The following is a 14,420-nucleotide window of genomic DNA, read 5'->3' on the forward strand; positions in this document are numbered from 1 at the left end:
AAAAACCATCTTAGAGTCCAGTTAACATGTTTTATTGCTTACATAATGAGAAGCTTCTCAATAAAAGTTATGAGAATGTACAGGTAGGAAGGACATGCAACCATGAGTTCCTCTCTCCTTACTTCTTTGACTAAAGTCTTGAGAAGTTCGTTCCAGTGCTTGGCATTTTCCTGAAGGTCAGAGAAATGCAACAGTGTGCCTTAGGTGGACGCTCACGTGTTTTTAAGACCCCAGATGCTACACTTCCTAGGATACAGATGGTTTTTGTGAACTATGATAGCCAGCAAGTTCCTTGATCTGAAGAATCTTCTGTTCCATTTAGAACCTTGAGCATCTTCATCGGCAGGCAAAATTCAGTCCAGAGCAAATCACCAAGGTGCAGCCATTCATATCAGCGCATAATGTCAAACATCTTTCTCCTGTCAATTAGCTGCCTGGAGCCTGGACTAAGGTCTTTCTATGAGTTGGACCCAAAGGCTTCTTGCGACCCCAGGGCCTTCAAGCAGCAGAGGCTTATGGTATTGCCCCAGTCAAGCAGAACCCCAGCGCCTTGTATAATCCAAGATGGAGGCCTGAAAGTGCTCTGTGCTGTTGAGATCTGGGCGGCAAAGGATCACGTAACACTTGGGGAGGAAATAGCCACTGAAGCCGCCCCACAGGCTGATCATCACAGCCAGCACATTGACAAGGGGCAGGTACTTGCCCTCATAGACGCTGGCTATGGTGAAGAAGGTGATCCATGCCACAAAATTGAGGAGCAGGCTGAAAGTGACACACTTGGCCTCATTGTAGTTCTCTGGCAGGTCTTTGCCCACGTAGCTACAGGCAAAGGCGCTGAAGGAGAGCAGTCCGTTGTAGGTAAAAGACAGCATGAAGCCCAGTGAGTTAGCCTGGGTGCACTCAAGCATCACCAGGTGGGGGAAACGCTGGTATTCCCTGGTGGGCAATGGGGTCCACACTACAAGCCACAATAGACAAATCAGCAACTGGCCCATTGAGCTGAGCACTACAAACAGGCCAGCACCATGGTTTTGGACCCAGGCATGATAGAACGTGGGAACCTTGGCAGAAAACTTGAAGATGAAGACCAGCTGGAAGGAGCGCATAGTCAGGCAAGACAGGAAGATGGTGAAGCTGAGGCTGAAGGGAGCCAGGCGCAGCAAGCAAGTAAGCAGCGTGGGCTTCCCAAAGAAACAATAGAGGCTGCAGCTTCCCACCGCCAAGGAGCCCAGCATAAGAAAGCACATCCTGCCCCCCGCTGACCGCACCACAGGGGTATCAAGGTGCCAAGCAAACAGGCCAGCAGTCCCAGCCACCAGCAACAGCAACAGTGTATTAGCCACCAGCAGCACACAAGAGATGGGTTCATCCCAGGTGATAAATACTATGTTGCGTGGGAAGCAGGTCAGGCTTCTCTGGGGTGACCATTCTTCTTTGCCACATGGCTGGCAGCGATAGAGGTCTGCAAGAGAAAGTGGTCAGGGCTTCTGAGAGCTTCATGAGCAGAGCTGGACTCTGAGCCAGAGAAGTGAGACTCTGCCAGGTTCATGGAGATGAGATACCCCTGAGGGAGACTCTCAAGACAAGTGAAATGCCCATGTAGGTTCTGTGTGATATCATAAGAAATGGTAAACCAAGAGTTCCCTAGGAGAGGCTTTGTCTCACTGGTAGCTCTGCCCACATTCCAGTGAGGCTGACTGGGTGCAAACAGCCAAACCCTAAGGACACAAATATTCAACTCCATCCCAAAAGCTTCCACTAACCAGTTCCACCTTCCTGAGAGGCAGCCTTGTGCCTTCTCTAACTCTGAGGACAGAAATCCACTGCATTAAGTAGATTCTGGCTCATAGGGGCCCTCCATCAGGTTTTCAAGATCTTGAAATCTTCTGTTTCCAAGGCTGTAAATCTTTTAGGGTAGTCTATCCATCTCTCTCCTTCAGAGCAGCTGGTGGATTCAAATGACTGACCTTTTGGTTAGAGGCACAACACTTAAGGCACTACACTACCAGAGCTCCTTCTGAGAACAAAAGAGATGTGAAATTCCACCACAGTAAAAGAATTTTCTTCTCCAGAAAATAATGTGGCCTTAGTACCCTCCAGCTATGGGTTGGTTCCGACTCCACTCCACGACACACAATAACAAGAAGGGAATGCTTTCTTCCTCCCAGTGTTGAGTTCCTAAGGCCACATTCTTCTATTTATGCTGAAGTGAGAGTGAGATTTCATCTCTCTTCTGTTGTCAGCAGGAGCTTTGGAAGTGCAGTGCTGCTCCGATCTCAGACTTGCATCACTAGGCAGGATAGAGGTGTCTGGACACTGGTTTTGTTAGTGTCTGCTTTCAAGGTGCTAGGGTGCTAGCTGTCTTTGTGAAGAACAATCAAAGAAATTCTATATAGATAGGATACAAAAGAAACAGTGATGTTATGAATATGTCCACCTCCCAAATACTTATATGTAAGTAGGGAGCTCTTGTGGCTGAGTGGTAAGAAGCTGTGCTGCAATCCCAAAGGCATGGGGATCGAATCCACCAGCTGCTCTATAGGAGACGGATGGGCAATCTCCTCCCAAGCAATTAACTGTCTCTGAAAACACATCAGAGGGTCAGCTATGAGTCGGTTCTGATTCTATGGTACACAACAATAGGAATGTGATATTACTTTATTGCCAGGAGGGACTAGTCCTTGGAGGACATCATGCTTGGAAGAGTAGAGGGTCAGCACAGGACAGGAAGATCCTGAATGAGATGGATTGACACAGTGACTATAGTAATAGTGTGAGGTGTGTCAGGGACCATCAGGTAGCTCAGGATAGGGCAAAGTTAAAAGTCATTATTCACAGGGCACTCTGGTGGCCTAGTAGCAAGGAGCTGTGCTATAATCCCAAAGGCTTGCAGTTTGAATCCACTAGATGCTCTGCTGGAGAAGGAGCGGCAATCTCCTCCTGTGCCAGATGGATCCAATTCGATGGCACACACACTAAAAATAATAAATTTTAAAAAAAATAAAATAAAAATAATTTTTTAAAAAGTCATTATTCACAGGATCACCATGCATTATAATTAACAGGGTACACAACAACAACAATGTGATACAGTGTAGAAGTTATGTGATGATTCCCCCCCATGATTTGATAAACCAAAATGTTGTAAAGGATTAAATTTAGAATGCAACACCCTTAATTTCATCAGAACCTTAATTTGATGTAGAGGGACTTCTAGGGTGTGGTCTTTACCACCATCTGTTTCACAAGAAGTGAAAATAGAGGAAAGGAATCAAGAGTAGGGGCCTCAGTATCACCAACAAAGAATTGCCAGGAGTGGAGTGTGTCCTATTGGACTCAGGTCTCTGCTTTAGGAAGAAGCTCCATGGCACCCGGGAAGGCTAAGACACATGGAGATTGCCAAGAAATGACAATCCCACAAACACCGAGAGAAACAAAGACCTTCCCCCACAACTGACAGAGAGGAACTTCTCCCAGCGTTGGCACCTGAATCTGGACATCCCATCTCCTAAATGGTAAGAGATTTAAATTTTTACTCTTGAAGCCACTCACCTGCATGTTTCTGTCACAGGAGCACTAGATAACAGAGACAGATGGCTACATGCATTTAGATGAGCAGCTCAAGTTAGGAAAAAGTCCGCACTAACAGAGGTGAGGACCAACACTGCAAAACCCAAGCCAATGTCATCAGGTTGACTTGAACTCAATGGCTGTCTTCCCCCATGTTTCTGAGGCTGTGAATCCTTAGAGAAGGAGGTTCCTGATCTTTCTCCCTCAGAGCAGCTGGTGGGTTTGACCTGCTCACCTTTCCATTATTAGCATCCCAGCATGTTATCATATTATGCTGCCAGGGCACCTTAGGAGGTGTGAGGGGATCTAGTGAAGACATACCTGAACTGAGGCTTTCAGTTGATCATGTCATCCTATTTATGAGAATTTTTTCGTTTAGGTTTTGGTTTTTTTTTTTTTACTTTGTAAAGTTTTATCCAAATCTCAGATAAATCTTCTCAACAAATACTAAAAAATGAGACGCAGAATTATTTCTAGTGCCATGACCTCTTCCAGAAGCTTGCCACTCCCCAGCCACTCCCATCAAGAGTTGGTCTGCTTTCCCTCTACTTCAGCCTGGTTCTTCTTAAGACTCTTTCCACCCCTACAGCGCCCCCCCCACCAACCCTTAAGACTTTTTGATAGTTGCCAGGACCAAGAAAGCAGGGATTAAGTTCTCTTCTTTGATTTGTTTTCCTGTTAATTACTTCCCTGTCTAATCAGTTAACCTTCTCTACCTTAGATATTAGGAAGCAGGAGCGGGATCCACTTCCTAAACCACATGCCTCCGGAAACTCTATGAACTTTGATAAATGTCAGTAGTTGTAGAGGAGCTTTAGGCCTTTTTTCTTTTTTTTTTTCTTTCTTTAGGCCTTTTGTTCATAGGGTCGCTATGAGGGGTGCTCGACTAGAAGGCAATCAACAACAAGTTAACTTCCAGTGAGCTCTGGTGGCCTAGTGGAAAGAAGCGGCACTGCAATCCCAGAGTTGTGTGGTTTGAATCCACGAGATGCTCTGCCGGTGAAGGAGGGACAATCGTCTCCTGTACCAGTCAGATCTGATTTGACGGTACATACACACAAAAAAATAATAAAATTAAAAAAAAAACCCACGAAACAGTTAACTTCCGATTTGTACCTAACCACAGTAGAGTCCCTGGGACCAGGGATACATATGTGGTCTGAGGCAGGGCCTCTCATCTAAAGACCCTGGGAACGGGGTCACTCACCGCTCTTGTTGAGGAAAGTTCCAGCTTCACAAGGCATACACTCAAAGCAACAGTGGTGGATGCCGGTGATCATTCGCCAGAACCCACTATCACAGTCTTCGCTGCACACAGACTTGGGTACCTGGAGGAAGACCAGATGGGCTGAAGACATGTGAAGAGGCCCAGGTCGAAGAATAATCCCCATGTGGCATGAAAGGGACAGAATCTCTGTGTCTGTCCCCAGAACTCACTCCCAACAGTATGAGCCAGTGCCCACCAGGCATCTGACTCCTAGCCCGTGGGCCTTCTCAGGCAGAGCTGGGTAGGGCATGGCGGGCTGGCACTTGAGTTCTCCCTCCTACCTAGTAAAAAGTATAAGTGATACCCCCACAATACTCATAAGCCAGTTACCCAAGAGACTCGACATGCCCACTACCTCATTGTTTTTTCCCCGCCACTGGATTTTGGCCTTATTGATGTTCAGTCGAACTGGAGGCCACGTGGAAGAGCCGATGACCTTGAAGGTCCACTTCAGACCATGCCACTCCCAGGCAATTATGTCATAGCCACTGAGGGAGTCACCATTTTCATTAAAGGTTATAGTGTCCTTCCGGAGCTGCTGCAGAAGCTGAAACATAAAGGGATCGTGAAGTCATGACAGAGGACACAAGTGGCACTTCTTCTGACCACCCAGCTCCCCATCCCTGCCTGGGGCCTTTGTAGTCTTCTGTCCTGCTCAGAAGTCCTGGTCCTTAGAGACTCCTGTCCTCCTGGGAATTCTCTCAACCCTCCCAAGCAGCTTCCTGAGAGGAAGACTTTAATCAAGTTTTGTACTGGGAGTTTTAAAGCAGATAGAGTGGAGCGAGGCAAGGTTTAAAGAAGAGAAGGAACCAGTCTTCACATGGAGCTTCCCCACCCCAACACCCTAAAAGTGGTCAGAGAAAGGCCCCAGTGAGTGATGTATGTGTCTCGGGCTGGGCTGCCTTACCTGCCAGGGGTAGACAGTGCCCACAGAACAGGCTCCTGACTGGCAGCCCAGGAGGTGGTGAAGGCCATGAGCCACCGCGTACACAGCCCGGTAGGAATTGTAGGCAGAACTCATGGAGAAGGTCCCAAGTGAAGGCATCCTGTTCCTCGTGAATGCCTGGCATTTTGTACAGAGCTGGTTGCTGCTGCACCAGGAGCCAGAGGGGCACAGCCCAAGTACCTTCTTCTCTGCCCGGACATAGGCCTCTTCGAAGTCCTTCAGGCCGGGGACCACGTTCTGCTGGATGGCCACACCCAGCACCATGCCGATGTTCTGGATCCCGGGCACTCTGGTGATGTGCCTGGAAATGGCCCAGGCCTCTGAGGCAACCCACACCTTGTTGGTCAGCTTAGCCAGCAACACAGACTCAAAGAACACCTTAGCCAGCTCCCTGCTGGCAAAAACCACCACAACAGTGGTCTTTGCCTGGTCCAGGTTAGACATCATCTCCCGCATCCTCTTGTCGCCTGCCTGTGCTGAGAAGGGCACAATGTCCTTAAAGGCGATGCAGATGCCCTGCTGGCTGGCCTGCTCCTCCAGCGCCTGCGCCCCAAGCCTCCCATAGTCACCGTCGCTGCCCACCAGGGAGATCCAGACCCAGCCAAACTTCAGCAGCAGCAGCACCATGGTCTCCACTTGGTTCTCATCGCTGGGGATGGTGCGCAGGAAAGAGGGGTACTTCTGCTTGACACCAAGCACTGCGCTGGTGGCCTCGTAGCTAATCTGCAGAAAGTTTAGCACAGCAAGGTCACAGGGGTCAATCTCAGTGAGGAGCCTAACCTCAGTGAGATGTGGTCCCTGCCCTGGCTCTCAAGAGAAGCAGTATGTGAAATGGACAACTATAGACAGAGAACAGAGCTGACTCCACAGGGGCAGTCTCTGCCTGGTAGACAAGTGGGAGGGGCCACACATCCTAAGCAGAGGGAGCAAAACCTAAATGCAAGGAATGAAACAGGAGTGTGTATTTGAGGACCTTTAGGGAGTCCCACTGGGCTGGAGGAGCAATTGTTAGAGTAGGTATGTAGAGGGTAGCATCAAAAAGTTGGCACTGAGTGACCAGGCCTTTCTTCCGAGGTACCACTGCTTGTACTTGAACTACCAACCTTCTCATTTGCAGCAGAACACATGAACTATTTGCATTATTCAACCAGGAAAGCCTTAGTTCTGCATGGGCTTCATTCTGTATGTCATGGAGACAGCCTAGGGATTGATGTCAAAAGCGCTCACTCCGCTGTGTAAACAAGCTAAAAAGCAGTATGGCTTTGATTTCAAAGAGGAGTACCGTGGAAAGGACTCAGGACTGGAGTTAGGGAGAATGCACAGGGGCTTCTGGCATCAGGGAGGTGAGAGATGGTGATGGTCTGGGTTAAGGCTGGGCAATGGCAAGGGGGAAGAAGGAGGGCTTGGCCAAGCTGAGAGTGGCTTTGGTAACTGGCCCAGCCCCGGGTGGGGCAGGAATGGAGATAGGACTTCTGGATTTCTGACTTGAGATGGTTGTGTGGCTCACTGGAGAGATTCATTTGAGGCCCATTGGCTCCAAGAGCTTGAGATGTGTGGTGAACATCTGGAGATGAGGTTTTGGTGCCTGGAAGTTGGAAGTGGCCTGTGTTGCATTGGGAGAGGAAAGAGGAAGCCAAATCTGTGCTCAGAGGCTCAGGGGATGAGGGTCCTCGTAGGAGACTGAGAAAGAGTATAGGGGGAGGAGGACCATAAATGCCAAGGGGGACACTTATGTCCTTCTTAGAAAGACTGGCCAGAATGTCACAGGAAAGCCATGTTAGATACAGAAAAGTTGAAAACTACCCATCAGACTTGGGCAGGTAGACGGCTTCCAGATCACAACAAGGACAAGAATGTTGAGAGTTCAACACGGGGTCATGGGGCAAAAGAAACAAGAAGAAGCAAAGAAGAACAGAGAACTCTGCTGAGATTTTAAAAAAGAAAGGGGCAGCGATAAAATCATATGGACACTTTTTTGGCAGTGACCTCGGCAAGGATGTCCTTCATCCCTCTCCAGAAGAGGAGAAGAGGAAACACAAGAAGAAGTACCTCCTGCAGAGTCCGAATTCCTATTTCAAGGATGTTATGAGAAGCGGAGAAAGGCCCAGACTTCAACAACTGGGAAATGCTGGAGTGATGCCATAACACCACCCCAGTCTTCGTGTTGGCTGCTCCACTGTTCTGTTAGCCAACAGGAGAAGAAGCGAGGATTACAGAAGGATGCTCCTTCTGACGGAAGCAGCATTAAGAAAAAAACACTGAATGAAGATGAATGGAAAATTGGGGGGGGGGTGGAAATAGAGGTGAGGATGAGGGGGAGGGTGTTAATCGTGGGGTTGCACATTTGATGGGTGGGTGGGGTGAAGGAAATGGGAAGGATCGTTTGTGAAAAGCAATGTAGTCAAACTTTGTAAATAAATTAGAATAAAATAAAAGTTTGGCAAGCTCTGGTGGCCTAGTGGCAAGAAGCTGCACTGCAATTCCAGAGGTGTGCAGTTTGAATCCACCAGATGCTCTGCTGGAGAAGGAGGGGCAGTCTTCTCCGGTGCCAGTCAGATCTGATTTGACAGTACACACACACACACACAAATAAAACAAGAAATAAAATTTAATAATCTATGTAATCTAAAATAATTTTAGGAGTCTATTAAATTCATTACAGCACTCTGCAAAATTAAAAAGATGAATGGGAAATAAAAAAAGATGAATGGGATATTATCTCAATAAATTAAAAAAAGATCATGCGGACAGTGCTGAGAGTGGAAACAACTGGAAGGGTTTGGAGGACAAAGAAGGTTTCAGGGAAACTAACTGGTAGAGGAGGAGCCTTAGGGAGAAATTGGTAGAGGAGGGGGTGATAGCTGATGGGCTGAGACAGAGGGGACAGGATCAGAGTAAGCGTCTCTGAGTCAGAAAAGAAGGCAGACATGTGTGTGTGTGTGTGTGTGTGTGTTGGGTAGATGTATTCATTGGGTGGCAAACTCAGGATGTCCGGTTCTCAAGGAAAAGGATGGCACATCTGAGCGGAGGGTGAAGGCAGAGGGCACGTGGCCAAATGTAGTTGTTTTGAAGGGAATGGGTTTCTTCAGGAAGTGAAGGCAGCAAAGTTTCGAAGCAACACACAGAAAGGAAGGCGCCCAGGGCAGTGGTCATGAATGGTGTTCACCTCTGCCACCTGAACCATCTGGCCATGCTGGCTTCCATCACCCAGCAGCTCACCTGCCCTGCCTGCCCCACCCACGCTGGGCTTGCAGAGGGGGAGATAGGCATACCACTGGGGCCCCGGCTTACCAAGGGCATCAGGAAGGGGCTGAGCAGGGCTGCAGCAGTAGTGGCATGGTTGGTGTTGTCAGGCCCAATCACCGCCATCACCTTGGGGGAGTAGTGGGTCAGGTTTCCCTGCATCTCTATGTATTGTGTCCCCCGCAGTGTGAGAACGCTCAGGGCAGCGTACACATTGGAAGACTCAGAGCACACATCATAGAGCTCGTAGCCCAGGGTGACGTTGGGTAGCAGGGATGTGGAGTTATTTATTTCCTCAATGGCGAACCGCATGGCCTGGAAGAGGTGGTAGCCGTGGCCGTTGAAGCTGCTGGGCCTGTAGGAAAGTAAAGCCAAAGAAGCCAAGAAAGGCAGGTGTAGCTGAGACTCTACCAAACCAGTTGCCCCCAATTCCTTTCCAACTCATGGTGACCCCATAAGTGTCAGGGTAGAACTGTGCTCCATGGAGTCTTCAGCACCTGATTTTTCAGAAGTTGATTAACTTTCTTCCAAGGCACCTCTGGGTGAACTCTAAATCCTGCTCTGGTTAGCAGCTGTGCAGTTTAAACAGTTGCACCACCCAGGGACTACAAAACACTAGCTACCACTTGACAGCTTCTTTTATAGCTAAATCTGCCAACAACCTGCGGAGTCAAGCTGACTCTGACTCATATAAGTTGTTAGCTGACCCTCCAGCAGGTTTTCAAAGTCACCACCACAAATTGCATGAAAGGAGATTGCTCATCTTCCTCCCTTGGTGCAGCTGGTGGATGCAAACTGTGTGCCTTTGGGATGGGGGAGGTGAAACTCTTTACCACTAGGCCACCAGAATTCCTGGCTCAATGGATTCCCTGTATGTCAGAGGAGATCTGTATTCCTTAGGAATTTCCTCCCCATTTATTTTTTTCATTTGAGTGAAAGTTTACAAATCATCTTTTCAATCATTTGCATACATTTTTATTTTATAACATTAAATTGTTGTTGTTGTTGTTGTTGTTATGTGCTGTCGAGTCGCTTGTGACTCATAGTGACCCTATGTACAACAGCTCTAAACTCTGCTCTGTCCTGTGCCAATCTCACTGTCTCCAACACACTCATCCCAATTGCCCCAGTCACTGAATCAATCCATCTCCCAGAGGGCCGTCCCCTCCTGCGCCTGCCCTACACCCTCCCAAGCATGATGTCCCTCTCCAAGGACCGATTCCTCCTTACAACATATCCAAAGTATGTCAGATGAAGCCCCAGAATCCTTGCCTCCAAGGAGCAGCGCGGCTTAACCCTCTTCAGGATGAATCTGTTTGTTTTCTTAGCAGTCCATGGCACCCTCAGCACTCTTCTCCAACACCAAAGCTCAAAAGCATCAATTCTCCTTCTATCCTCCCTGGTCATTGTGCAGCTCTCTGATGCATAACAAGTGATGCAAAGACCATGGCCTGTACCACACGCACCTTAGTCTCCAGAGACACACCGGTGCTCTTGAGTACTTTAGAGAGGTCCCTAACAGCAGACTTTCTCATCGCAATATGTCTTTTAATTTCCTGGCTACTGATGCCAAGAATGTTGATTGTGGAGCCAAGCAGACTAAAGCTGTGAACAATCTCAATCTCTTCACCATCCATCCTGATGCTGCCAATTGGCCCAGTGGTGAGAATCTTTGCCTTCTTGACATTGAGCCTCAATCCATATTGAAGGCTGCAGTCCCTGACCCTCAGCAGCAAGTGCCTCAGGTCCTCCTCAGTTTCAGCAAGCAGGGTTATGTCATCTGCATAACGCAGATTGTTAATAGATCTTCCACCAATCCTGATGCCACAATTCTCCTCATAGAGCCCAGCCTCCCGGATGACCTGTTCTGCATACAGGTTGAAAAGGTATGGAGACAGGACACATCCCTGGCATACACCCTTTCCAATTTTGAACCATGCAGTGTTTCCTTGCTCTGTTCTGACGACTGCCTCTTGGTTCAAGTATAAGTTTCGCATTAGCATGATCAAGTGTTCTGGGATTCCCACTAATTAATACCAATAATTACAATGTCTCATCAAAGCCTTATCGTGGACCCTATAGGGTTTTCAGTGGTTGAATTTTTGGCAAGGAGATCACCAAATGTACCTTGGATAGACTTACACCTCCAACCTTCTGCTTTGTTGTTAGTTGTTCTTGTTAGGGGTTTCGAGTGAAGTATGACCTATAGTTACCCTATGAACAACAGATAAGTATCCTAACCTGTACCATCCTCACACTTCCTGACACACTAGAGCCTATGGTGGCAGTCACCATTACAATAAACTTGGTCAAGGGCCTTGCTCTCCTTTGCTGTCCCTCTACATTTCCAAGAATCATGTCCTTCTCCAAGGAACAGCCCCTCCTATCAACATGCCCAAAGTATGCGAGGCAAAAAGCCTCATCATCTTTGCCTCCAAAGTGCATACTGGATGCACCAAAGACGTATTTGTTTGTTCTTTCAGCCATCCATGGGATGTTCAGTGCTCTTCTCCAACACCAGAGCTCAAAGGCATCAATTCTTCTTGTCATCCTTATTCATTGTCCAGTTTTCAGATGCATAACAAGTAATCGGCAGGCTAGGGCCTGAATCAGACAACCCTAGTTAGTGACTGAGCATATTACCTATTTGTACCACCCAGGTTGAATTTTTTCACTTTGACTCACATACTTTTGGGCATATTGTCTAGGGTATCCAGCCCAGGAAAAGGATATCATACGTAGAAAGATGGACCAGAGAAGAAGAGGAAGGTACTCAAGGAGCCAGATTAACACAGCAACTGCAACAATGAATTTGAGCACAACACAGATGAGGAGGAGGATGCAGCATGGGAAAGGGTTCAGATCTATTACATGTGAGATCACTATGAGTCAGTCAACTCTGTGACACCTAATAGTAACAACCACCTAGGGAGTAAGCCAAGACCTTCTGCCCTCCTAAAATCTTAGAGATAAACCCCGGGAGGCACAGAGTTAAATGCTTAACTACTGAGTAGAAGGTCTTCCCGATTGCTAGCTATGAATCTGAGAGCTGGATAATGGCTATGGTTGACAGATGAAGAATTGACACCTTGGGGGGAGGGGGGTGCAACAATGAATGAATGGAATCCCCAAATCTCTGTAGATGTTCATTGAAATGAAAAATAAACAACCTAAATTTAAAAAAAAAAGTTGGGTTTTATAAGCTAAAAAAAAAAAAAAAGAATTGACACCTTTGAGTTGTTGTGTTGGAGAAGAGTACAGAATATACCATGGACTGCCAAGGGAACAAGCAAGTCTATCTTGGAAAGGATGAAAACAGGCTGCTCCTTGGAGGCAAGGATTTTGACATTCTGTCTCACAAACTTTGGGCATGTTGCAGGAGGGACCAGTCCATGGAGAAGGACATCATGCTTGGAAGGGTGGAAGAATAGCATAGAAGAGGAAGACCGTAGATAAGATGGATTGACATAGTGACTGTGGCAATGGGGTCTGGTGTGTCAGAGATGGTGAAGCTGGCTCACAGGATAGGGCAGGGTTCAGGGCTACTGTTTGTAGGGTTGCTGTGAGTTGGACTTGACAGCACATAACAACAACAGTAACTACATGAAAACCAATGGAGCAGTTATACTCAGCACACATGGGGTTGCTATAAGTTGGAGCTGATTTGATGCTAACTGGATAGACAGGGTAATACAGTCCCTGATAGGCAAGACCTCATCCTGGAATAAGGGGGCATCCAGTTCTTAAAAGACTCTTGCTTGATCCTCACCATCTGGCAATGTACCAAAGCTAGAAAAGAACTTGAATAGAATCCTAACACAGGAGCAGAGGTAAAGGAGCCAAGTTCTTGTTGGGATAAGCATATCAGCACTGGGCGGCTTGGACATCCTGCAGTACAGAAACGTGCTCAACCTTGTAAACCAAGCATTTCACATCAGACACTCACAAGTGATGCTTAGGACTAATGCTAGGAACTGTCACCTGGAACCTCAGGGATATGGGGGACATGACTCAATCCTTTGAAATACTTGGAGGACTCCAGCAACATGACATCTGGAGCCAGTTTCCTTGTCTCCCCCTGCTTCTCCCCTTCTCCATGTGCTACGACCCAATCTCTCTCCCCACCCAGGTTTTCTCTTTCCACAGCTGGGCCATTCTGCTCCTCTGTCCCGAGTCAACCACCAGCTGAGGGTCCCTGTTGCAGACTGAGGGTAAAGTATTTTTATAATTATTAATAATGATACAGACGACCAATTAGGCTTCCCACAGGTCCCAATTCTCCAGGACTCGCACAGATCATAAGCAACTCTCTGCTTTAAAAGAAAAGCAGATGTTCTTCTTGTCTTGATTTTCAAAGTTCATGAAGTGGAGGGTCTAGGTAATCCCCTGAAGCATCCACTAGAGTGTATCTCCCCACTTGCAAGAGGAGAGATTATAGAGTTTGGATTTTGGATAGCAGTCAGGAGGACATAGATCTCAGCAGTAACATGTCTCCAAGTGGGCACTCAGCAGGTGCCTGGGAAGGTCTAGCCCATGATTGAAGGTGGCTCAAAGATGGGTGCTATAGCTGGATAGAAAGATTGGGGTCCTTCAAGAGAGGGGCTGGACCACACAAAGCTGCTGGCTGAAGAGGGCGGGTCAGAGGCCCCTGCAGGCACCACTAAATGCTGACTGCTGACTCTCACTCACCTGTCACATAAGGTCACCTCAGGTTTATGTCTCACCTCCAGACATTCAGCATGAAGAGGGAACAAGCCTGCCAGGAGGTAGTCCCCGGGAAGGCTGAAGTCAGGTGAGGACTCCATTTCTTGACAACCTAAAGTCCAGCAGACGAGGGATAGCTGCAGGCCAAGTAGGTGAACGGCCTGGATGAGCATCCTGGAAGAATGGCTGCACCTGGCATGGCTGAAGAGCTGCTGGGAGGTTGAACTGTTTAAATAGGATCCTGGGCAGCTACTGGCTGAATAGCAATCTCATGCCTGTGAAAGGGGTAGGATGGGAGGGGTGTTTGCCCCGGGCTTCCGGGCCTGCAGTCCCTGGCAGGGCACAGGCATGATGCAAACCAGGAGGCCTTCCTCTCCGGGTGGTTGTGGTTTAGTCCCTGCACTGAAAACCCTGTCCTTTTCTGTTTCAGGTGATGAGAGGGTGGAGAGAATGGTTGTCACCCTGTCACCTGGGTCAGCCTCAGTTTACTCACTGAGATATGACTAGGAGTTGCCGCCTCCAGTCCCCAATTTCATTTTATTTTTAAATTTACAGCAGCCAGGAAATTAAGACATATTGCGATGGGAAAGCCTGCTGTTAGGGACCTCTCCAAAGTACTGAAGAGCAATGGTGTCTCTCTGGAGACTAAGGTGCATCTGATACAGGCCATGGTCTTTGCCATTACTTGTT

At 47.8% G+C, this 14,420-nt stretch overlaps 2 protein-coding genes across 2 annotated transcripts in view; one reads left to right on the plus strand and one right to left on the minus strand.

The window, feature by feature from the left end:
• Positions 1 to 530: 530 nt before the first annotated feature.
• LOC102869297 (taste receptor type 1 member 1-like) lies at positions 531 to 13,822 on the minus strand. The gene is made up of 6 exons (XM_006885916.1): positions 13,716 to 13,822; positions 9,075 to 9,381; positions 5,745 to 6,506; positions 5,193 to 5,384; positions 4,778 to 4,898; positions 531 to 1,462 (listed from the first exon to the last, which is right to left on the minus strand). The coding sequence occupies exons 2-6, from the start codon at positions 9,336 to 9,338 to the stop codon at positions 531 to 533; spliced, it is 2,271 nt and encodes a 756-aa protein (XP_006885978.1). The 5' UTR covers positions 9,339 to 9,381; positions 13,716 to 13,822.
• The window catches only part of NOL9 (nucleolar protein 9), a 62,853-nt gene continuing 62,198 nt past the window's right edge, over positions 13,766 to 14,420 (plus strand). The window contains exon 1 of the mRNA XM_006885917.1: positions 13,766 to 13,818. Within this exon, the coding sequence (XP_006885979.1) occupies positions 13,766 to 13,818 (53 nt within the window). The remainder of the gene's footprint in view (positions 13,819 to 14,420) is intronic.

This window comes from Elephantulus edwardii, unplaced genomic scaffold (genome assembly GCF_000299155.1).
Source record: "Elephantulus edwardii isolate Elephantulus edwardi_28Jun2011 unplaced genomic scaffold, EleEdw1.0 scaffold00045, whole genome shotgun sequence".
Taxonomy (NCBI): domain Eukaryota; kingdom Metazoa; phylum Chordata; class Mammalia; order Macroscelidea; family Macroscelididae; genus Elephantulus; species Elephantulus edwardii.